The sequence below is a fragment of the Corythoichthys intestinalis genome, chromosome 21 (assembly GCF_030265065.1).
Source record: "Corythoichthys intestinalis isolate RoL2023-P3 chromosome 21, ASM3026506v1, whole genome shotgun sequence".
NCBI lineage: Eukaryota > Metazoa > Chordata > Actinopteri > Syngnathiformes > Syngnathidae > Corythoichthys > Corythoichthys intestinalis.
This window is the reverse complement of record NC_080415.1, coordinates 32,236,668-32,261,842: the sequence shown is the minus strand read 5'-3', so window position 1 is coordinate 32,261,842 and position 25,175 is coordinate 32,236,668. Positions and strand designations below refer to the sequence as shown.

The 25,175-nt window shown below is 39.3% G+C and overlaps 1 protein-coding gene across 3 annotated transcripts in view; it reads left to right on the top strand.

Annotated features, from left to right (window-relative positions):
• Positions 1-25,175, top strand: part of svild (supervillin d) — a 91,765-nt gene that overhangs the window by 57,558 nt on the left and 9,032 nt on the right. For 2 of the 3 annotated variants that reach the window (XM_057825691.1, XM_057825692.1), the window contains exons 9-19: positions 14,699-14,846; positions 14,917-15,000; positions 15,078-15,164; positions 15,224-15,401; positions 15,472-15,644; positions 15,719-15,874; positions 17,088-17,224; positions 17,283-17,430; positions 20,383-20,528; positions 20,829-21,004; positions 23,248-23,747. In XM_057825691.1, the coding sequence (XP_057681674.1) occupies positions 14,699-14,846; positions 14,917-15,000; positions 15,078-15,164; positions 15,224-15,401; positions 15,472-15,644; positions 15,719-15,874; positions 17,088-17,224; positions 17,283-17,430; positions 20,383-20,528; positions 20,829-21,004; positions 23,248-23,747 (1,933 nt within the window). The remainder of the gene's footprint in view (positions 1-14,698; positions 14,847-14,916; positions 15,001-15,077; positions 15,165-15,223; positions 15,402-15,471; positions 15,645-15,718; positions 15,875-17,087; positions 17,225-17,282; positions 17,431-20,382; positions 20,529-20,828; positions 21,005-23,247; positions 23,748-25,175) is intronic. The other variant, XM_057825694.1, reaches the window with a different exon arrangement.

The window sequence follows — 25,175 nt, the reverse complement described above, 5'->3', positions numbered from 1 at the left end:
TTTCAATCGAATTGCTCGAGTTTATCGATTAATCATTTCAGCCCTAATATATATATGCACACACAAACTGTATGGCTCTCTTGGAATCACGTTTTAAAATATGTTTAGTGTTTTGGCTCTCTCGGTCAAAAAGGTTCCCGACCCCTGACTTAAATCCATGACTAGTGCTGCAACGATTGATCTATTATCTCGCATATTCGATTAGAAAAAAATTCAATCAAATTAAATTTGCTTCTTCGAGTATTTGTTTAATTAAAGTGGCGTTGTAATGGTTTGTTTTGAAAGTGTTTGCCTTTAGTTTTATTGATTTGGGTGGATACACTGCCCTGTAGTCTGCCTCATTCACATGGCTGAATCCATTTGCTCCCTGTTAAGACCAACATAAGCTGAGATTTTGTTTGAGCTAATGTTTTTGTTCATGATTTCGTAATTTAGTTTAAAGGTATATTTAGCCAATTTTTGTAGGAATATGTGTTCGAAACATTTGTTGAGAGCATTGTATAAATAAATAAAAAAATGTTAGTATTTTTATAGCATTTAAGCTCGCGGACTTTTACTATGTAAGTTAGCCAATTGTTCTTTTGTTGTACCTAGATTCTTATTTATTTGTTTATTTTCTATACCGTTTGAGGCTCAGCTAAGGTATTTTAATTTATGTTCCTTATCCAATTACTCGATTATTCAAACTAACTAGTTCATGGATTAATCGACTACTAAAACAATCATTAGCTGCAGCCCTACACATGACTATCTTTACATTCTGCTTTTTAAAACTTCTTTTTTAAATATATATTTTTTGTCATGAATGAGACCCCCCCCCCCCCCCCCCAAAAAAAAAATGCCCCGTTAAGCAGTATACTGGGCTGATGTCAAAAGTGATAGAGAATAAAATATAGATTAATAAGTTTGTAGTTGAATGTATTTATTATGAAAGTATTTATCGGTTAAACAGTGAATATTAGAGGAAAACTTTGCATGTCGATTTAGAGTTTGCGCCCCTAAAAATTTTAAGTTTGGGGCCACCGTCTTCCTTGTAAAAGAGGGGCTTTACATAGTGCTTTGACTCAAAACCTTTTGTTCCAGGGCTTCACTTGCCTTATGGACATCTATCCTCATTAGTGGCACTGAAAGAGTTCATGTTTAGTAGAAGACATATATTTTTCAAGATTAGTTAGATCGGGATTTTTGATAACAGGTTAGGATTTCAGGGTTAATTTATTGGCAGCTATTGACAGCAATAGATATCCATCCAATCTGGTTTGGACCTCTGTCACCGTCAATGGCACTGAAACATGAGTCAGCCATCCTTAAGGAGTTCCAGATGTTTCCGGTTACCTCCACGAAATATTCTGGGACACTCTAAGACATAATCGCAACTTTTGATTCATCATTACAAAACTAACATCAAATTCATTATTAATGATTGTTCGGACTCAGCATAGGCTTTAAGAGGTCAATTCTTCAAGATGGGAAACTGATTGAAAAAGCAAATTTAAACCATGTGGAGTACACTAAATTCCTTCGACTTTTGGAGTGTAACTATGACGCAATCTGTCCAAATATTGTCTGTGCAGTTCGCACCCCCACTCGGACTGATAACGGTCCCAGGAGACAAACCCTCTGCGAAAGTGAACACTGTTTCATTCTAATGCCTATTGCCTGTGTTAACTTCCACTTTTCCTCTCGTTACTTTTCCTTCCTTACATTTGTAGTTCCCATCATCCAGACTCTTCCTCTTTCTCTGCCTTTGACTCCTCCCGCTTGTCAACCTTTCCTTGTCTGTCCAGGTGAGTTTGTAACCAAAATGTCTCTTAACAGCTAAGTGAGCAGCGCTTAGCAAAAGGAAAATCGGTCTGTCAATCAAATAAAGGTTTTAATCGCGGTTAATCGCAACTTTCAATATTGTTATTATTATTATTACTTTGTTATCATTATTTTTATGACTACTAGAACAGGCTGAATAAGTGTATGGTACACTAACCTTACATGACACATAAACGACAAACTGAGAACATGTTAACGTAACATAGCTATTAAGAGTTATTCAGATAACTATCGCATAAAGAACATGCTAACAAGTTGACCATGTAACCTTTGCATTTAGCCTGTCCCTGACAAGTTTCTCGCTAACTCTAAGCTTTCTCTCTGCTGCTTAATTACCGTTTTTGGCTGCATATTTCACTACTTTCAGTGTATAATCTGCAGAATATGATTTTCTTTTCGGCGCCATTTTGTTCAGCCCCTCTCAGTTGTTTTTATAAGTTACCGCCAATGTTGAAACACAGGCCTTGAGTGCCCTCTTGTGGTTTAGTGTGAAAATAACATGTAAAATGATATCATAATGTGTTAATAATTTCACACTTACATAAGTCGCTCCGGAGTAAAAGTCGCACCCCTGGCCAAAATATTATTATTGACTATTGTTTTTTTTTTCTTTCTCTTTGTTTTTGTATTTCTTTTATAACTGTTCAAAATAAAAATCATTAATAATTAATCAATCAATTAATCACATTTTTTTCTCGTTATTTCATGATTAATCGCCAATTTTTTTCGCTTTTCAACTCACACTATTTGGATCCCAGAGTTAACTCGGGATTGATCTCATTTAATTTTCCTCGTTAACTCACGATTAATCACAAATCATTTGCATTTCTCATCTTCAACTCATGCTAACGGTTTCCCGAGTTGAATCACGATTATTCGCATATGCATCACCCTTGTTTTTTTTCTTTTTGCAATAAAATACACACAATGTGCTGCCTAGAAAGGAAAATATACTTAAGAGCGCTTTCACACTAGACCGGCGGTCAGCAACCCGCGCTCTTTTGCGCTTCCATAGTGTCTCCCTGGAGCTTTTTCAGCAAAGATGTAATGGTGGGGGGGGGGTATATTTTTTGTTTTAACATGGTTTCTGTAGGAGGAAAGACATGACATGAACATTCTTCTATAAGTACCGTGCGCTAGCCGATTGCGCCACTGGAGCTTCACAAACATTCTTCGAATTCATTAATAATGTATTAAAGCTAAACTTGAGGCGGCATCGTAAAAGAGAGTAGTCACATGGTGCGTCATTCTCTATAGGATGCAATGCAGGGAAAATGAACATTGAATCATGAAGGCTCATTATCTATGTATTTGTAAACAACTTAGTCATTTTGATAGTAAGCTAATCTAGATACAGTGGGGCAAATAAGTATTTAGTCAACCACTAATTGTGCAAGTTCTCCCACTTGAGAATATTAGAGAGGCCTGTAATTGTCAATATGGGTAAACCTCAATCATGAGAGACAGAATGTGGAAAAAACCCCTAGAAAATCACATTGTTTGATTTTTAAAGAATTTATCTTCAAATCATGGTGAAAAATAAGTATTTGGTCAATACCAAAATTTCATCTCAGTACTTTGTTATGTACCCTTTGTTGGCAATAACGGAGGCCGAACGTTTTCTGTAACTCTTCACAAGCTTTTCACACACTGTTGCTGGTATTTTGGCCCATTCCTCCATGCAGATCTCCTATAGAGCAGTGATGTTTTGGGGCTGTCGTTGGGCAACGCGGAATTTCAACTCCCTCCACAGATTTAGATGGGGTTGAGATCTGGAGACTGGCTAGGCCACTCCAGGACCTTGAAATGCTTCTTACAAAGCCACTCCTTTGTTGCCCTGGCTGTGTGTTTGGGATCATTGTCATGCTGAAAGACCCAGCCACGTCTCATCTTCAATGCCCTTGCTGACAGAAGGAGATTTTCACTCAAAATCTTTCGATACATGGCCCCATTCATTCTTTCCTTTATACGGATCAGTCAGTCGTCCTGATCCCTTTGCAGAAAAACGGCCCCAAAGCATGATGCTTCCACCCCCATGCTTCACAGTGGGTATGATGTTCTTAAGATGCAATTCAGTGTTCTTTCTCCCCCAAACACGAGAACCTGTGTTTCTTCCAAAAAGTTCTCTTCTGGATAATCCAAATGCTCTCTAGCGAACCTCAGACAGGCCTGGACGTGTACTGGCTTCAGCGGGGGGACACGTCTGGCAGTGCAAGATTTGAGTCCCTGGCGGTGCATTGTGTTACTGATAGTAGCCTTTGTTACTGTGGTTCCAGCTCTCGGTAGGTCATTCACTAGGTCCCCCTGTGTGGTTCTGGGATTTTTGCTCACCGTTCTTGTTATCATTTTGACGCCACGCGGGGAGATCTTGCATGGAGCCCCAGATCGAGGGAGATTATCAGTGGTCTTGTATGTCTTCCATTTTCCAAATATTACTCCCACAGTTGATTTCTTTACACCAAGCGTTTTACCTATTGCAGATTCAGTCTTCCCAGCCTGGTGAAGGTGTACAATTTTGTCTCTGGTGTCCTTCGACAGCTCTTTGGTCTCGGCCATAGTGGAGTTTGGAGTGTGACTGACTGACTGAGGTTGTGGACAGGTGTCTTTTATACCGGTAATGAGTTAAAACAGGTGCCATTGATACAGGTAACGAGTGGAGCCTTGTTAGTCCTCGTTAGAAGAAGTTAAGACCTCTTTGACAGCCAGAAATCTTGCTTGTTTGTAGGTGACCAAATACTTATTTTCCACTGTAATTCGGAAATACATTCTTTAAAAATCAAACAATGTGATTTTCGGGGGGGTTTTCCCCACATTCTGTCTCTCATGGTTGAGGTTTACCCATGTTGACAACTTGCACAATTATTGGTTGACTAAATACCTATTTCCCCCACTGTATTTGCTTTTTGTTTTTTTTTTGTCCAATTTGGCTCTTTCAACACTTTGGGTTGCCGACCACTGCACTAGACCAAGGTCCGGTTGGAGAACTACCTCGCAACAACAATTGCAAATGAGTTGTTGAAAGCATCATGTGGACGGAAAGCGCACTTATTGATTGGACAGATAGAAGGGGAAATTCCGTCCTCGTGGGAGGAAAGGGAGCGTGGAGCGTCACAACGTGGTGCTGTGACCCTGCATGTAATGTAGCATAGCATAGCAAGTCGCCGCTCCCTTCCGACTCAATGCCGAGCGAACTGATGTATACAAAATTGCATAATGGAAAATAATACCACAACTGCGTGGGACCCAAAGTCACACAGGCGCACAATTGCTCTCACTTTTGTGACTATTTGGACTGTCAAATTGTCGCCGCTTCCTGGAGAGCAAGACTCACGAATCAGCCGCCCCGAGAGGCTCAGCCTGTCTATGCCACTGTCACTCTCACACGGTACATTCAGGACACGGCATGCAAAACACAACCGCCACAATAGAACCTGATTCTGTGTATCAGATGCAGCTGCTTACTGCAGCACAACATTTGGCCATGGTTGATTTTGAATAGTGTCCGTGCTGTACCTCCACTTCCAAGAATGTCCTGCGTGGACGCTGAACATAAAGTAAAAAAAGTGCACCCTGCTCCAGTTGCATTAATAAGTGAAGCAGGGTGCGCTTAAATCAGACCGAGACCCACGATTTTTGAGAGGCCCAAGGCGTTTGTTTGGTCTGGACTAAAGTTCGGATATGCGTTCACATTTACAAAACGAAGTGAACTAACTGAGAAAAAGAACTTTGGTCCGTTTAAAACAGACCAAACATTGCTTGTTTGAGAGCGCCCTAACAGCACTTCCATCATGACCACCATTAACTCATTCAGTTTTGGGGCCTATAAGAAGGGTCCACAATTATGAAAGCTTGTTTTCTGTGTGAGAGCGTAGATTTTTGGTCTCCTGGTCAACTCTCTGGGGTCCTTTTTAGGATTATGTTGGATTTCCCCCCCTTTGATTGGCTCCAGAGATCCGTTTTGCCACTCTGTGAGAACCATGCAGTCGACGTCATGCGCCTGCAAAGCTCATCAAAATCATACATAAGCCCAAGATTTCTAAAATATGCTTCTCATGCAGAAAGTGCTCGCAACAACAAAAGATGACTCACTTTGATGCGAAGAAGGTCAAGTGTGTGCTAACCGTACACGCTCGGTCGAACCTCTATGCAACATGTTTGGCGCCCAGCCCAAAAATCTGTTTCTACTTTTACCTTTTTTGACAGAGCAGCGTTTTAAACATCAGTTCAGAGCACACTGGGACGTTTTTCCACCATGTTTCTAAAGCAGCTTTATTGACTGACCCGTGCGTTGGAGGGGAGCAACATTAATGTCGGCTTATCAGAAATTAGTGAGCAGGGATCAGGTGGCTTACACGCGGAAACAGTAAATATATTTTGGGACTGCTGCCGAGATTAAACTTTTGACCTTCCAGCTGCAAAGAGTCACTCCAATACACTGAGTCATTCGTCTTCTATCGCCAGCATCAGGTGAAGAGTGCAATTTTTTTTTGTTCTTGAAAGTTTAGAGTGCCGGTCACATTTTGTGATTAACCGGCAATGCAGTTGAATGAAATTCGCCTGGAAACCCATCCGATCCAAGTGACTTTTAAGCTATTTACACTTTATAGGGCTCTCATTTAGCTCGTTGCCCGCCATTGACAACACTAGACGTCAAATACATTTTAGGCGGGAGGGGCAAAAATGAGTACGCCTGCACGATATATCGTTTCAATATCACTTTCGTGATGTGTGCATGCGCAGTAGTCCCATTGCAGGGCGTGCGATTGTTTTTTGGTATTAGTTTTATATAGTGCTGCAACGATTAATCGATTAACTCGAGTATTCGATTAGAAAAAAAGATTCGAATTAAATTTTGCTGCTTCGAGTATTCGTTTAATTAGTGTTGTAATGGTTTGTTTTGAAAGTGTTTGCATTTAGTTTAATTGATTTAGGTGGATACACTGCCTTCTAGTCTGCCTCATTTCACGTGACTAAATGCAGCTGCTCCTTGTTAAGACCAACATAAGCTAAGTTTTTGTTTGCGCTAATGTTTTTTAATGCATTCGTAAAGTAGTTTATAGGCATATTTAGCCGTTTTTTTTGTAGGAATATGTGTCTGAACCATTTGTTTAGAGCATTGTGTTAAAAAAAAAAAAAAAAAAAAACATTTTTTAAATTGCGTTTTCTAGCATTTAAGCTAGCGGCCTTTTGCTATGTAAGTTAGCCAAATGTTATTTTGTTGTACATAGATCTTTTTTTTTTTTTTTTTTTTTTTTTTTTTTAATACCGTTTGAGGCTCAGCTCAGGTATTTTAAATTTTTATGTTCCTTATCCGATTACTCGAATAATCGAACGAACTAGCTCATCGATTAATCGACTACTAAAATAATCGATAGCTGCAGCCCTAATTTTATATGAATACAACGTGGTCATGGTAAGTCAACCGATGTATTCCCCAAACACCAGACAGAGCTGTTCAAGACATCTGGTGAGAATTATTCTAGTTTCTGTTTCACAATACATATATACACATATTTACATCCCTTGATTTTCGCTGTTATTTTTAGGTATTTTTTTGGGGTGTGTTCAATGTATTTATTCAGATTTAGCGTTGGAAAGAGATAAATACAAGACGAGATTTTTGTCCGTCATTTTGTGGCTGTATTATCAATGGTCTCAATTGATCGAGCAATTTATAATGCATTTCATGGAAGACCCGGTGCTTTCGGATGCCGTGAACTCACTTGATGCGTTGCATAAAAGGCGTTATGTGGAAAAGCTTAAGTTTATCCATTCGCCAGATCCATATTTGATGCCTAAATTGATGTTTTTCGACCCGCCGTCTTCGCCGTATTTGCCTGACATCTGCTAGCTACCCTGATATGTACAACTATCTTGTCCACACAAAATCAGCCTATTCTCACGAAAGTTTGAAAAACTTTAAGAGCTTGGAGGCTTATAAATACTTCGTTGCTGGATGGGTGAAACAGGTCCTCGTCCACGAAAATTCGGCAGGAATCTATCTTGTTCTTGGAAAGGTGAGTTACGAAATTTTCAATTCAAAATCTTTTGTTCTTGCTAACATCCACTGTCAAGTCTAATGTATTTCATGTCATTTGTCAATTGAGTTAGGGCTTTTAATGTTTATATGGTTTAGCGATAGCACTCTCACTCACTACGTACATACGTGTATGTTGTCGGCGATTAGCCTAGCAATGATCTTAATTGTGGTTGTCAGCCCAAAACCCTCTAAATATATATTAAATGCATCTTACCAGATATAAAAGGACTACTACATAATCTGTGGTAATCATTTGGAGCCCAGTTTTCTCGTCGAATTGCAGCAGCCCATCTCGCTCTCTCCTCTCCGGGTCTCTCGGAATCCGTTAGAACTTCAAGTCTCTCCGTCTATCTTCTCTGTTATTGCAACCGACCGCCACACACGCCTTCACCATTTTGATTATTAATGTTAACGAGCAGAAAAACACGCCGTAAATAGGAGGAATGTACGTAGCCGTAACAGGTAAACACGATGTGTTGACGGACAATTGGGCGGCACCAGTCAGGAGGGCGGAGTTGTGACGTCACGTGGGTAGGGTCTATAGCCAATGGCAGAGCAGCTATAAGAATGTTACGTTCAGTAAACTCTGGGAGCTGCGACTACCAGCCATTCTGTTTTTTTTGCCTTTCTCATCCTGAAATTTCTTTCTTGACAAAAGGCAATGTTTTCCCATTGAGGCATATCTTAACCTGAAAATTCTGTATAAAGATACATTCTTAAGTAGAGGTACCACTGTATTTCCAATTTACTTCCTTTTTTTTAGTAATTTCCTGTTGCTTCTGGGGCATTTCTAGGTAACTTCCTGTTGATTTTGTGTCTCTTCTTGTTGGTTTTGAGACATTTATATCAAGTTGTTAGTTACTAGTAGGGCTGTCAAAATTATTTTGTTTATTTGTTTGTTTGTTTTGTTTGTTTTCTTGTTTATTACTTTTATTTTTCTCATGTCCAAATAAAGCATTCATTCATCGCGTTAACGGGCGGTAATTAATTTTTTAGTTAATCACGTTAAAATGTTTGGCGCAATTAACACACATGCTCCGCTCAAACAAATTAAAATGACAGCACAGTGTCATGTCCACTTGTTATTTGTGTTTTTTGTCTCCCTCTGCTGGCACTTTGGTGCGACTGATTTTATGGGTTTAAGCACCATGAGCATTGTGTAATTATTGACATCAACAATGACGAGCTACTACTTTATTTTTTGATTGAAAATTTTACAAATTTTATTAAAACAAGAACATTAAGAGGGTTTTAATATAAAAGTTCTATAACTTGTACTAACATTTATATTTTAAGACCTACAAGTCTTTCAATCCATGGATCGCTTTAACAGAATGTTAATGTTAATACCATCTTGTTGATTTATATTTATAATAAACAAATACAGTGCTTATGTACAGTATGTTGAATGTATATATCAGTCTTATCTTTCCATTCCAACAATAATTTGCAGAACAATATAGCATATTTTATGGATGGTTTGAATTGCGATTAATTACGATTAATTAATTTTTAAGCTGTGATTAACTCGATTAAAAAATGTAATCATTTGACAGCCCTAGTTAATAGTAAATATTGATGTTGTTCATTTTTCAAATATTTTAAACTTTTTTACATTTGCATAAAATTGAATCAAGAACAAAAGGGGCAAAACAGAAACAAAATTTTTAATTAGCTTAAATAAAAAACAATAAAACTGCAAATGTTGTTTTAAAATGTTTATTCATTTTTGTATTTTGTTTTTATTTACATTCGTATATAACAAGTGATTGATGAATTACCAAAAATAGTCACTTATAAAAGGTTAATTATCAGAGACTGAATTAAAAACAAACACCCGATTGATTTCCCTCTGACAAGCTATTTTAGTAAGCGATGTAGACATATACATCCATTTAACGTCAGATTGACAAGCTAAGCTAATTTTCCAGTGGGAAAACCTACCCTAATCTGATGCCACATTGACATCAACTTGGCTGCTGTACACCGCGCAGATTTTTCTTTTCCGTTTGAAGAACTATAGACATCTGTAGATGTTTAACTCGGCTCGTCTGGCCTTATACACTAAAGATGGTTTACAAGTCGTACGCCAGCAAATGTCTTACATCAATCTGGATGAACAGTTCAATTACAGCATGTTGGGGAAAGGTCACTCCGGTTACAATTACGTCTTAGTGGCAAAAATTAAAGTTGTATCAGCTGTAAGGCTGCAACAACTAATCGATTAATAAATTAGTTGCCAACGAATTTGATAATCGATTTTTGCCGGCAGCAATTAGAAGTCCCGTTTAGGTCCTTGTTTGTGTATAATGTGAGGCTGGTCGTGCCAGTTATTACAGCAAAGGAGAGAGAGTTCACTGTTACACTCAGGTTTATTTGCTGAATCAATAATATTTACACGAGCGTTAGTCTTGAGTCGTGGGTGTCGTTAGATCCGGTGTGCTTCCGTCAGAGGTGAGTAAATGAAGCGAATTGTATTGTTTGTATTCTTTGTTGATAAGATGTACGATACTGCTTAGCACGGAGTGCTAGGCTAGTTAGCATTGATGCTAAACAACGTTTGTTTGTATTGTTTTGGAGAAGCATATTAGCACTTGACTAGGCCTGTCGCAATAACAAAGTTTAGTAGGCAATATATTGTCTCATAAATTACTGCCAATGAGCGATATTGTCATTTTTTTAACCAATTCAACCACTAAGGTAATGACAATACATCCTAATAAATCACACATTCAAATGCAATAAATTGTTATTCTTAAATAAAACACAAACTACATTAAAAAGAATATTTATTAAAAAAACACACACACACACACACACACACACACAATGCATAACAGTCATTTGAAAGCTAGCTAAGTGCAGAATATGAAATGGGTCGGCAAATTAGAACTCATTAAGTGTTTATTTGATCCAAAATGACTGTCATCTTGTCCTGCAACATGCACGCTAGCAAACTTGAAGCCAAATTATTCATTGCCAATCATATTTTTCATAAAGGGTGTCATTTTAAAGCTGTTGTTTGTGTAGAATCTGAAGTATGTAAGATTAACTCCAGAAATCTTTATTTATATGATGAACATGACGTGCTTTTATTTTAAAATGTTCACTGGAACTATGCTTGCTAAGCCGCTAACCGTAAGCTTTACACTCCGTAAAAAAAAGAAAGTGTACTTCTCTTGTCGTGATGCATGTGGTGTCAGTAATAGATTTTTTGTTTGCAAATGTTGGAAGTGTCACCTTTTAACTGCAATTTTGAGTTTGAAAGAAGACTCCCAATGTTTTATAACAGGCTAAAGTGGTTAGTACATTGTCTTTTTTCCATTAGCCTCAATGTAGCAATGCTAACGTTTTACAATGTTTATATGGATGTGTTTAAAATTACCACCCTCATTTTTATCTACCATGCGATAAATGGACTTAATGCATATCGTGACAGGTTTACACTTGACTTATTGTTAGATAGTAAAGTTACCTCATTTCCTTTTTATGAAAAAAAAAAAAAAAACACCTATAAACCCTGTCATATAACAGTCTCCTTTCAACGCAAACTCCCATTCAAACTGTAAATTGTCATACAAGAGAGTGTGCGTTGAAATTGGATTTGGATTGTATTTATCAACAACTGTTTGATAAAGAAAACAGATTCATTACAGTTTACCTTCTACTTATTCGATTTTTTTTGTGTAGTTTGTTTAAAGAAAATAAATGAGTCATTGACCCAATTTATATCAACGCTTTGCCCACAAGAAAAAAAGGAAAATCAGCAACACTTTCTTATTTTATTTGAATGAACAGGACTTTTGTCTGATTTGTGTAGTGAGAAATCGGTAACACTTTATAATAACTATCCGTTTTACTAGTTAATAGATCATTAGTAAACTGTTGATAAATGATTTATTGTTGATTTGTGAAGTATTTGTTAACAGTTTAAGCATTTACAGGGTGTTCTTAACCTGAAACACAGTTTGTGTAGAAACGTTTCAAGTTTTTGTGTGTAACGTTTGGCATTTCTATCTTTTCAGGTTAAGAAATGCCGTTCACTTCAAAAGAAAAGGCATTTTGCAGCGCTCATGTTGCACATTTATGAAAATCTGCCATAGAACCAACAAATATTTGTACTTTTCTTTGTATATTTAACCAATAAAACTTATGACCTTCAACATAAAGTGTATATAGTTTTATTAAGATCCATCAACTAGCATGGACATTCAGAATGGCGTCAACCATATTGGAACACCCTGTAAATGCTTAACAAACTGTTAACAAATACTTCACAAATCAACAATAAATCATTTATCAACAGTTTACTAATGATCTATTAACTAGTAAAACGGATAGTTATTATAAAGTGTTACCGAGAGATCATTTTTGTTTTGTACTCAGAACCTTCATTACAAACAAGTTTTATGTACTTAAAACAATACAGTTGTAGACTACAGTTAAGTCAGGAAGCATCCATTTTGTCTTCATTGTTACTTACAATATGCTTAAACATGCCAAATTCAAGTTAAATTGTGAAGGTAATTGAACAAGTGACATTTATCCAATTAATCGATTCATCGTTTGATCGTCCGATTATTCGCTTATAAAAGTAATCGTTAGTTCCAGGCCTGAATAGCTGGTAAAAGTGCGTTTAGAGTCATATAATGCGTCAGAGGTGAAGAACTGGATCATTTGTTAGCTTAACATCGCTACATGGGTCCACTGGGGAGGCAGGATAAACGACTGTTAAGATTGTTTGGTGATGCAGGTGCAGAAACGGCAGCTGAAATTAATCAGATGAGGGATCTGGTGATAAAACCGCCTGCAGGGATTGCGGCCATCCGCAACATTCCTCATGAGGTTTTCAAATGAAAGCGTTTTCAACACTTTGTTGTTTTTGGAAAGCCACGAATATTAAGAAACTGACCTGGATATTTGTAATATGGGTATTACATTTCACATGTTAGGAGTGATTAACAAATCGTGCGAGAGGGAGCAATTTCTCACACCAGTAGCCGTGTTGTTGAGTTGCAATAATTCACATACTGTGTTTTCTGGACTATAAATCATACTGTCATGTGAAAAAATTAGGACACGCCATTAAATATTGAGTTCTTTATTAAGAAATGTTCACATGTCAATGCCTGATCTTGTTTTTCTTTATCTCTGGAAAAGAAAGTGATTTAATGCAGGTAAACAACAAAAATTACATTGTTGTACTCATTAAACCAAATTTATCAACAAAATTGCATATGCTAACTGAGGAAAAAGTTAGGACACCCTACCACCTAATAGCTAGTGTTACCCCCTTTGGCTGAAATAACTTAAGTGGGATGCTTTTTGTAGCCTTTTACCAGTCTTTGACATCGGTCTGAAGAAAGTTTGCCCCACTCAACGCAGAATACATTCAATAGTGACTGACTGTTGGAGTGAAAACACCATGGTGCGATCAAAGGAGCTGTCTGAGGCCTTCAGAAAGAAGATTGTAGATGCTCGTGAGTCTGGTAAGAGATTTCAAAAGATCTCAAAAGAATATAAAATCAGCCATTCCACTGTAGGAATGTAGTCTACAAGTAGAGGACATTCAAAACAACTGCCAGCATGCCCAGATCTGGCCATCCAAGCAAGTTCACCCCGAGAGCAGACCGTGAGATGCTAGAAGAAGTCTCCAAAAACCCTAAAATGTCATCACGGGACCTACAGCAGGCTCTTGCTCCTGTTGATGCTAAAGTGCATGCCTCTAAAATCAGAAAGAGACTTCAAAAGTTTAACCTTTATAAGAGGTGTGCAAGGAGGACACCTTTGCTCTCCAAGAAAGACATGAAACCCATACTGAAGTTTGCCAAAGTGGATGTAGACAAAGACCAAGACTTCTGGAATGATGCTCTTTGGACAGATTAATCTAAAATTTTATTTGGACACCAGAAAAGAGGACGTGTTTGGTGTAAAACCAATACAGCATTCCAGGAAAAGAACCTCGTACAAACTGTGAAGCATGGAGGTGGAAGTGTCATGGTTTAGGGAGGCTTTGCTTCAGCAGGACCTGGCCAGCTCACCACATAGAATCCACCATGAATTCTATCATGTATCAGAGGGTGCTTGAGGAACATGAGAGATCATCTGTGAAAAAAATTAAAGCTGAAGGGAAACTGGACCTTGCAACATGACAATGACCCAAAACATAACAGGAAATCCACCAACGACTGGCTGAAAAGGAAAAAAGGGAGACTCCTGGAATGGCCTAGTCAAAGCCCAGATCTTAATCCCATTGAGATGTTGTGGGGTGACTTGAAACGGGCTGTACATGCAAGAAACCCCTCAAACATCTCACAGCTGAAAGTATTCTGCGTTTAGGAGTGGGGCAAACGTTCTTCAGACCGATGTCAAAGACTGGTAGATGGCAACAAAAAGCTGAAACACTAGCTACTAGGTGGTAGGGTGTCCCACTTTTTCCTCAATTAGAATATGCATTTTTGTTGATATATTTGGTTTAATGAGTAAAACAATGTTATTTTTTGTTGTTTACCTGCTATTAAATCACTTTCTTTTCCAAAGATAAAGAAAAACAAGATTAGACCTTGATATGTGAACATTTAACAAAGAACTGAATATTTAATGGGGTGTCCTAAGTTTTTTCACATGACTGTATATAGAAAGTCTACCTTGCAAATGAATGAACAAGACCCAACCAAGACTTGCCTAAAATCAGTCATCTCTAAGACTACGTCAAGATCCAGATTTTTGGGAGTTGAGACTAAGAGCTTCAAAGTTTTTCTTGAAACAAGACAAGTTTCACGTGTCCGACACTCATTCCTGACTTAAGTTTTTCTCCCCAATCGATTTGAACAGAAGTCTAATGTAGATGCCTCGCCCAAGATGTCCCTGGCTGACAGGATGAAGATCCTCAAGGACAAAGAGGAGCAGTGGAAGGGAAAAGGCAAAGGAGCGGCCAACGATTCCGTCCAGTTCACAGTCGCCGGACGCATGGCCAAGAAAGGTGACATGGCGCAATAATATGATGCCAAAGCAGTTTATTTATGTTTTTATTGTCGATTGGGGTTTATCAGGTCTAGTGTCAGATGCAGGGAAGGGAGAGTCCCGTCTTACGCCCAGGAAGAAGTTGGACGCCACCCCGGTAAAGCCTCTGGAAGGTAATCAACACACCACCCTCTTCTTCACTTGCAATTTCATGAAGAAATGAAGAAAATTTCATTCCTCTGCTCCGAAGAAATCTCTAGTAGAACCGACGTCAAGGTGGAAGGCGATAAAAGACTTGACAAACTTGAATCGTTTCTCGACAAACTTCACAGCAAAGGTACGGTTTTACAAATCGATTTGATTCCAAGAGCGAGATTGACGTCATCAATTCTTTAGGGGTGAGCACAACCAAGACGTCAACCATCGAAGTGACTGCAGAGGCTGAGAAAGAAGTGATGACCTTGGACGACGACGAAACCTTCGGGAACTTCTACAAGTCCGTCTCGCCCTCGGTGTTCCAGGACGTGGTGGTGACGGAGGAGGACCTGAGCAAGATCCTGGCCAACACACCCAAGTGAGTCCATTTCCAATGTAAATTGAACAAGAACTGGGAACAAATAATAACAACAAAAAAAACTTCTTAGACTGACCTCGGCTGTGGCCAAGCATAAGCTTGCGGTGCGACCAAACAGGAGGAACCAGGGTTCCAGGAACCCTCTGAGAGCGCTGGCCGCCCGCAACGACATCCGGCAGGCGTACACCGAACAGAGGCTTAACATAGCCAAAGTGGAGACCAAGAGAATCCAAGTGGAGCGCAGTAAGAGATAAACCTCCAGTTTTACTTGCCCATGACATGACAGATTTTAGAAACGCTTTGACTGTGTTTCCTAGTGGCCAAACACTCCAACCTGGCTGACGTGGCGTTAGCCGGCCTTGCCAGCAAGGAGAACTTCCGCAAGGTCAACTTGCGCAGTGTCAAATCCACCGAGGTGGTGACCAACAACAGCGCGCTGCCCTTCAAAAAGCTAATGCTCATACGCGTCAAAGGTCAGTTTTCCAGTCGCTTCATTCCCATTTTCACTCTCACTGAACTATAGCTGAAACGAATACTCAAGCAACTCGAGTTTAAAAACTGATCCAAGTAATTTTATTCACCTCGAGTAATCGTTGACAGCTCTAAGCATCACGTTTTGCTCGGACTACTTTTAATGCGGGACGACGTGCTGTTGTCACGTGCGTAGAGGAAGAAGCAAAAAAAAAAAAACTTACTGCAGCAGACAGCCGCTACAAACGACGCCGACGTTGCTAAATACTAGCCCGCACGATGCTACGTTGGTAGCAGGTAGCGTCTGATGCGTCTTATAAAGATCACATGTATGTTGAACTAGATGCGAAATGACAGAGTTAGCGGCGTTAGTAAACAGCCGCCATCTTAAAGCAGTAGAGCGCTAAGCGCTAATAAAGAGCGCTAAGCGCTAATAAATAAGATTAACGTTACTGTCACTAGCTCACGTAACGTTAGCCTTGAGGAGGGCTAGGTTTTCTATTAATTATGACCACTGTGGATGCGTGGCTAACGTGTCTTACATACAGGCTTTAACATAACATAGCGTTGTGGAGTGATGTGGGTGTAAAATAAAAACTTAATAATGCTAACTATCAATTTTAGCTCAGTAGTCATTGCTGGATAAAACACCAAGTAGCACTGGTCCCTAATGTGCTCCAATACAGCCTGTATCATACATTTATTTTAAACACTGCAAAAACTCAAAATCCTATCACGACTTAGAGTTTAACAGTTTAGACTAACTTAAAACTTAACTAGAACTTAAAAATGGCTTGACACAAATAGAAATTTAATAGAAACACGTGGGAAAAAAATCCTAACTTTTAAGTGATGTGTGGTATCAAGCATAACAGCATTTTTAGGTAAGAAATATATATGTGTGTATATATATATATGTATGTATTTTTTTTTTTGTAATATCTAAACGTTTTTTGAGTGAAAGCAGTGAATTTGTCTTTTTTTTTTAATTCTAGTTACATCTGAGATGCAATTGTTGGCTGTTTTCAACAATATACATCGAAAATAAAGACATTGATTGACTGAAAATGGTTCAAGATTAGATGAAATGTCTTGTTTTCTCATGTATATTTATAATTGCTCTTCACCTAAAAATATATTACTTTATCCGATTACTCAGTCGATTACTAAAATATTCGATAGCTGCAGCCCTACACTGAACGTTTTTCTCCGCAGGCCGGAGGCACGTTCAGGTGCGGCTGGTGGAGCCCACTTCCAAATCCCTGAACAGCGGGGACTGCTTCCTGCTCATCACCCCGAAGCATTGTTTCATGTGGAGCGGCGAGTTCGCTAACGTCATTGAGAAAGCTAAGGTAGTGTAACGCCTTGGCGAAACGTTTTGGTCGGTGACCAGGTGGATTTACACTGCAGGCGTCGGAGATGGCGACCTTCGTCCAGGCTAAGCGGGACCTCGGATGCAAAGCTTGCCAAGTGACTGTGCTGGAGGAGGGCATCAACACCGACAGCAAGTGGGCGAAAGAGTTCTGGACTCTGCTCGGAGGAAAAAGCCAATACGAAGGTACAAGTCACACAGACTTCTCTTGACTCAGAGCTGGGCAGTTTACCGAAGTTTTACCGTTACTGAGATGGTTCACGATGACTGACGGAATTTTGACCATGTCTGTATATTCGTTTTTTGTTAATGAAACTGGGAAAAAAAATATTCTTTCAGCTCACTCTGACTATGTGTTCTTCATCTATGCTCATTCTCCTTTAAGAAAGCAGCCAGTGTGCGTACATGTGAAGACACATGGCGAGAGCTGAAACGAATACTCGAGCAACTCGAGTTTAAAAACTGATCCAAGTAATTTTATTCACCTCGAGTAATCGTTTAATTTTGACAGCTCTAAGCATCACGTTTTGCCTGGACTACTTTTAATGCGGGACAACGCGCTGATGTCACGTGCGTAGAGGAAGAAGCAATAAAAAAATTAACTTACTGCAACCGACAGCTGCTACAAACGACGCCGACGTAGCTAAAAACTAGCCCGCATGATGCTACGGTGGTAGCAGGTAGTGTCTGATGCGTCTCATAGAGATCACATGTATGTTGAACTAGATGCGAAATGACATAGTCAGCGGCGTTAGTAAACAGCCGCCATCTTAAAGCAGTAAACGTCTAAGCGCTAATAAATAAGATTAACGTTACAGTCACTCGCTCACGTAAAGTTAGCCCTGCGGAGGGCTACGTTTCTATTATTTATGACCACTGTCGATGCGTGGCTAACGTGTCTCACACACAGGCTTTATTTAATCTGTGAAAACATAGCGCTGTAGAGTGATGAGGGTGTAAAATAAAAACTTAATAATGCTAACTGTCAGTTTTAGCTCAGTAGTCATTGCTGGATAAAACACCAAGTAGCACTGGTCCCTAATGTGCTCCAATACAGCAGGTATCATGCATTTATTTTGAACAGTGCAAAAACTCAAATTCCTATAAGGAATTGCAGTTTAGACTAACTTAAAATTTAACTAGAACTTTAAAAATAGCTTGAAACAAATAGAAATTCAATTGAAACACGTGGGGAAAAAAACTAACTTTTAAGTGATGTGTGTTATCAAGCGTAATGGCATTTTTAGGTAAGAAATATATTTATACAGTATATATATTTTTTATAAGATCTCAAAGTTTTTTGAGTGAAAGCAGTGATTGTCTTTTTTTTATTCTAGTTACATCTGAGATGCAATTGTTGGCTGTTTTCAACTATGTACATCAAAAATAAAGACATTGAGTGACTGAAAATGGTTCAATATTAGATGAAATGTCTTGTTTTCTCATGTATGTTTATAATTGCTCTTCACCTAAAAATATGTTTTATCCAATTACTCAATCGATTGAATTTTCAGTCGATTACTCGATTACTAAAATATTCGATAGCTGCAGCCCTACACATGGCTATCAGAAAATCAAACAATCAGAAGCATGTTGCTATCAGCCGGTACGGTAACGCTACAAGTGAATGTGATAGTCGGATAATAGTGAAACGGCTACCGGTAGCCAGACCACAGGCATTTACAGTATAGCATTAGTTGACGCTTATAGTGTGGTGTTGGTGCCAAGAAACAACTCGACGTTGGTTGTATTTTGGATTCGAGAAGGACGACGAACCGTGGAGCCCGACATCAGTTTGACGGTCCATTTCATAGATTACCTGGTGGGGTCCTGGATACAGCCTATTTCTCAGAAGAAGAAATTGGTGAAATGATTGCTCAGGCCCGGAAACAAATGTTTTCTGCGTGGGACATCAAGTCGGCATCACCACCGACAGTGGTTCTAACGTTGTCGAAGCGGCTGAACTCAATGAGTTAATGTGGGAGCAGTGCTTTGAGCACGTGTAACCGGTCTGCATGGAGCTGCGCTGCCCCCTTGTCCAGGTCAGGACTCACACCCGCGCCGCATTGCGCGTCCAGCACGGCAGGCGAGAGCGCTTAGCTTTAGCTGCCAGCGCACCCTCTTGAAGGCATTTGGGAGGGAGGTTTCTATGCACCGCACACAATGGACCCGCGTGCATCCTAGCAATCAGTATGTCACGTTATTTTTTGTATCTCTGCGTGTGTAACTTCTCTGATAATTTTTTGATGGTACAATTTACAGTGGATCAACTCAGCAGTCAGCATAAGGTATAATACAAGAGTGTGGCCTATAATATGACCATTTAATGGCCACAGCTATTTTTCTGTATGTGCTTGCTTTAGTCTCTGTCGTTACTGCCATCATAAAATCCTAAATGTTTCATTGGCATAAGAGTTAGAGCAGTATAGCTTAATGTGTGGGCGTGTATTTCAGACAATGCTCTGAAAAAAATAGCGAAATGGTTAACATGCCAGTTTTTTCGCAGTAGGAACTTGAACTCTTGTGTTGAGTGATCATGTCAGAGCAGCCGTTAACAAGTTGTCTGATACTCGGTCCTCTTAAGTGCACTGTTCAAGCCCCTCTTGCTGTAAGTCATTTGTGTTGCAATGACATTTTTGCAGTGTGGCAATAGCAATATTTACGATGTTGTACATCGTTCAAGTCATACAAGCTGTTTTAAATGTTTGTACTTGGATATTTATCGTTGACAAGAGATTTCTATATACTTGACGTAATGCACAATTGTTAAATATGTTAATAGAAAGCTGGTAAATAAATCAATGACAAAACATTTATTTAAGTTCGCTGGGCGAATTTATCGTTATCGAGGTAAATCTGCTTAATTTACCGTGATAAGTACATAAGGCCATATTCCCTTCCCTACTCAGACTACACGATTTTTTGGGGGGTGGGGGGGGGTCGTTCCCGGCAGTCTGATTGTGTGTCAGATTACGCCACCTCTACTGATTATCGAGGCTTTTGGATATTGCGAGTTCTCAGCATGAACCTTTCTGCTTCATGCTAGCCTTTCTGACCCAGAGGCTCGTGAGAGTAGTCGCCCCCCTGCAGGTTTGCGCACATGCTCACCCCTCTCCCTCTGCTTTGCGTGCATTCCAGGGGCGGGCGAGCCAGAGGAGGACGAGCTGTACGAGAGCGGCGTGTTGGACTCCATTGGAGTCTACAGACTCCAGGGAGACAAACTGGTCCCCCACGAAGACGCATGGGCGTCCATCCCAAGTGTCAGTTTGCTCAGTTCTCAAGAGGTACGTAAAGAAAAGCTCTAGATCAGGGGTGGGCAAACCAATCCTCAAGGGCCATAGTGGGTCCTGGTTTTTGTTCCAACTGATCCAGCACAGACACTTTAACCAATTAGGTTTCTGCTGAAACAAGATGCATCTCACTGCGATCAACTGATTGTGCTTGCAAGACACCAGATTGGTGAAAAGGTTTCCTCTGGATAGGTTGGAACAAAAACCCGCACCTACCCTTTGTGGAATAGTTTTCCCAACTCTGTTCTAGATGTGTTCTTTGTGGTTGTTGGATACTCACTACTATTCCGCCAGGTATTGGTGTTTGATTTTGGCGGCGAGGTGTACGTGTGGACCGGCAAGGATGTCCCTTTGGGGGACAGAAAAGTGGCGGTCAAACTGGGCAAACAGCTTTACAGTGGCAGCTACGACTACAGCAACTGCAGGGTGAACCCTCTGGATCCCTCCTGCACAAGTAGCGACGTTCCGCAGTGAGTAATGGGCGAATCGATACTAAAATGTGGAATCCGGATTAGAGCTGAAACGAATACTCGAGCAACTCGAGTAACTCGAGTTTAAAAAGTGATCCGAGTTATTCACCTCGAGTAATCGTTTATTTTGACAGCTCTAAGCATCACGTTTTGCTTGGACTACTTTTAATGCGTGACAACGCGCTGATGTCACGTGCGGAGAGGAAGAAAGGAGGAAAAAAAAACAAAAAAACACTGCAGCCAACAGCCGCTACAAACGACGCCGACGTTGCTAAATACTAGCCCGCACGATGCTACGTTGGTTGCAGGTAGCGTCTGATGCGTCTCATAGAGATCGCATGTATGTTGAACTAGATGCGAAATGACAGACTCGACTGCATCTGGGCAGCATTAATAAACAGCCGCCATCTTAAAGCAGTAGAGCGCTAAGCGCTAATAAAGAGCGCTAAGCGCTAATAAAGAGCGCTAAGCGCTAATAAATAAGATTAACGCTACTGTCACTACTAGCTCATGTAACGTTAGCCCTGCGGAGGGCTAGGTTTCTATTAATTATGACCACTGTCGATCCGTGGCTAACATGTCTTACATACAGGCTTTAACATAACATAGCATTGTGGAGTGATGAGGGTGTAAAACAAAAACTTAATAATGCTAACTCTCAATTTTAGCTCAGTAGTCATTGCTGGATAAAACACCAAGTAGCACTGGTCCCTAATGTGCTCCAATACAGCCTGTATCATACATTTATTTTGAACACTGCAAAAACTCAAAATCCTATCAGGATTTACAGTTTAGACTAACTTAAAACTTAACTAGAACTTAAAAATGGCTTGACACAAACAGAAATTCAATTGAAACACATGGGAAAAAATCCTAACTTTTAAGTGATGTGTGTTATGAAGCGTAACGGCATTTTTAGGTTATATAATTTTTTTTTTTTTTTTTATAAGATCTAAAAGTTTTTTGAGTGAAAGCAGTGAATTAGTCTTTTTTTTTTTGTTTTTTTTTTAATACTAGTTACATCTCAGATGCAATTGTTGGCTGTTTTCAACAATATACATCGAAAATAAAGACATTAATTGACTGAAAATGGTTCAAGATTCGATGAAATGTCTTGTTTTCTCATGTATATTTATAATTGCTCTTCATCTAAAAATATATTTGTTTTATCCGATTACTCGATAGAATTTTCAGTCGATTACTCGATTACTAAAATATTCAATAGCTGCAGCCCTAATCCGGATATGATATTTGATGGCAAAAGTGACTGCACGACCACAGGTCACGAGAAATTTGTTGTCATGTGGTAAATTTGATTTTACACTACTATTGATTAGGTTTGGGTCAAAATATCATTTGAAAATATATCGCGATATGAAACATCAAGATTTTCATGTTTGGAAAAAAATGGTTCGCGGATGTAGACTATAGCAGGTGATTAAATCAAGCGTCTTTCAAACTGACGGTTTTAAAACAAAACTAAATTGATCACATAACAATTAATTGAACAACTGGAGCGAAAGTTTAACACAGAACATGAACTTTAAAAGCTATCTATACCCTCAGCGCCGCATTGCATGCTGGGAGGCAAGTTTTGCAATATTTTGGGATGACAACAGCATTCACAGCAGGTGTCAGCAGAGGTTGTCTGTCTCTCCCAAGGGAGCAATGATGGCCAAAATAAGCTTTTGTGGCCACTTTATACTGGAGTCTGAACTGCATTTGCATATACAACTGAACCATAAAGTTTTAAGTATATTGAATTTTTTTTTCCACTTTTTTTTTGGGGGGGGGGGGATATCGTATCGTGATTTATTGTATCGGGAATCTAACATATCGAGGCGCATCGTATCAAGTGTATCATCCCATGCCTACTCTTGATAGTAACGGATGTGGGGCTGCAACTATCGATTATTTTAGTAGTCGATTAATCAATGAACTAGTTAATTCGAATAAAAATTCGTATCCACTTAAATTAATAAAACTAAAAGCAAACACTTCCAAAATAAACCATTACAATGCCACTAATTTAAAAAAATTGTCAAAGCAGCTAAACTTTATTCGAATCTTTTCAAATCGAGTTACTCGAGTCATTCGATTAATCATTGCAGCGCTAAGTGGATGATATTGTTTAAAATTTTAGTATCGTGACAACAGTGTTGTTATGTTACTACAACCCCTAGTGGTGGTATTGCCGTACCACAGCAGAATAAGTGCCTTTCTATTGACCATTTGCTATTCAGGCAAGGCGAAAGCCGCCCAAGCTGGACTCTGTTCGGACGCCTGTCGGAACACAACGAGACGTCGCTGTTCAGAGAGAAGTTCCTTGACTGGGCCGAGAGGCGGAAGGAGGAAACGGCTGCCACGGAGGAAGTCAAGGTGACTGAGAATGTGCTTCAACTTGTACAAATGGAGAAAAATAACTTGAAATTGTTTTCACAGAGTCCGGTCCGCTCCACTGCCGGCCCGTCACCCGACCTGGAACTGCAGCCGTGCGACGCCAACACATTGCTGGACAACGAGCCACCGCCGGTCCAGACCGTCTTAGAGGGCGTTGATGTCCAGCGAGGTCACGGCGTGGTGAGGACAGAGGACTGCAGGCAGGCAGAGTTGTCCACGCTGGCCGTGGACGCCTGGCATATTAAGGAGTACGGCGAGGAAGAGCTCCCTCGCGAGAGCCTGGGACAGCTCCACGAAGGAGACGCTTACATCATCCGGTGGAAGTACTCAATCACCACACTCGGTAAGGGTGACGTTCACCAATAAGTCGTAGGTCCATGTAGTGCTGCAATGATTAGATGATTCGATTAGAAAAAAGCTTCAAATCAAAATTTGCTGCTTTAAGGATTTGTTTCATCACAGTGGCATTGTAATGGTTTGTTCTAAAAGTGTTTGCATTTAGTGTTATTGATTTGGGTGGATACGCTGCCCTTTAGTGGCAACAGTGAATATGACAAAACTCATCTAACAGCTGCTCCCTAATAAGACCAGCGTAAGTTTTTGTTTTGAGATATTTAGCAGTTTTTCTGTGTGAATATGTGTTTGAAAAATTTGTTAAAAGCATTGTAAAAAAAAAAAAAAAAAAAAAAGTTAGCATATTATAGCATTTAAGCTAGAGGACTTTTACTATGCAAGTTGTTAGCCAATTGTTCTTTTGTTGTACTTCAGTCCTCATATTTATTATTTTTGTATACAGTTTGAGGCTGTGTTGTTTTTGGCAGCCCTTTTAATTTTCGTCTTAGTCTTTTGGACGATAATACTTATTAGTCCTAGTTTAAAGTGGGAGCGATGGCAGCGGATAAATGAATGTTCATCAGCTGTCCCGCTCCCACTTCATACAGATTGGACGTCTACTAGTGATAAAATTATTCCAATTCACAGCAGAAGGATGAAAATAGCTTGTTTTTCTGTTTATTAGTTGTTTTGCAGGATATCCAAGAATGATTTTCCGACGCATGTATCGATAATTGTTGTAGCGCTGCACCGTTTAATCGATTAGCTCGAGTATTCGATTAGAAAAAAATATTCGAATTAAATTTTATTGCTTCGAGTATTCGGTTAATTAAAGTGGCGTTTTAATAGTGTATTTTGAAAGTGTTTGCATTTAGTTTTATTGATTAGGGTGGATACACTGCCGTCTGGTCTGCCTCATTTCACATGGTTGAATCCAACTGCTCCCTGTTAAAACCAACATAAGTTTTTGTTTGAGCTAATGTTTTTTAATGCATTCGTAATTTCGTTTATAGATATATTTAGCCGTTTTTTTGTGGGAATATGTGTTTGAACCTTTTGTTAAGAGCATTGTTAAAAAAAAAAAATGTTAGCATTTTTTAGTATTTAAGCTAGCGGACCTTTGCTATGTATGTTAGCCAACTGTTCTTTTGTTGTACAGTGATACCTCAGCTCACGAACATAATTGGTTCCCAGAAAGTGTGTGTAAGGCGAAAAGTTCGTCTTCCGAACATTTATTTCCCATAAGAAACCATTAAAATGAGAATAATCCGTTCCCAGGTCCCCATAAAACATAATTTTCTACTAAATAAGTCTTAAAACTACACAAAAATATACCTTATTTTATGTATAATAAATGTGCTATTGTATTATAATTAAAGAAATAAACTGTACTGTAGAATAAAGTCGTTTTATTTACCTTTGTGATGGTAGTTGATGG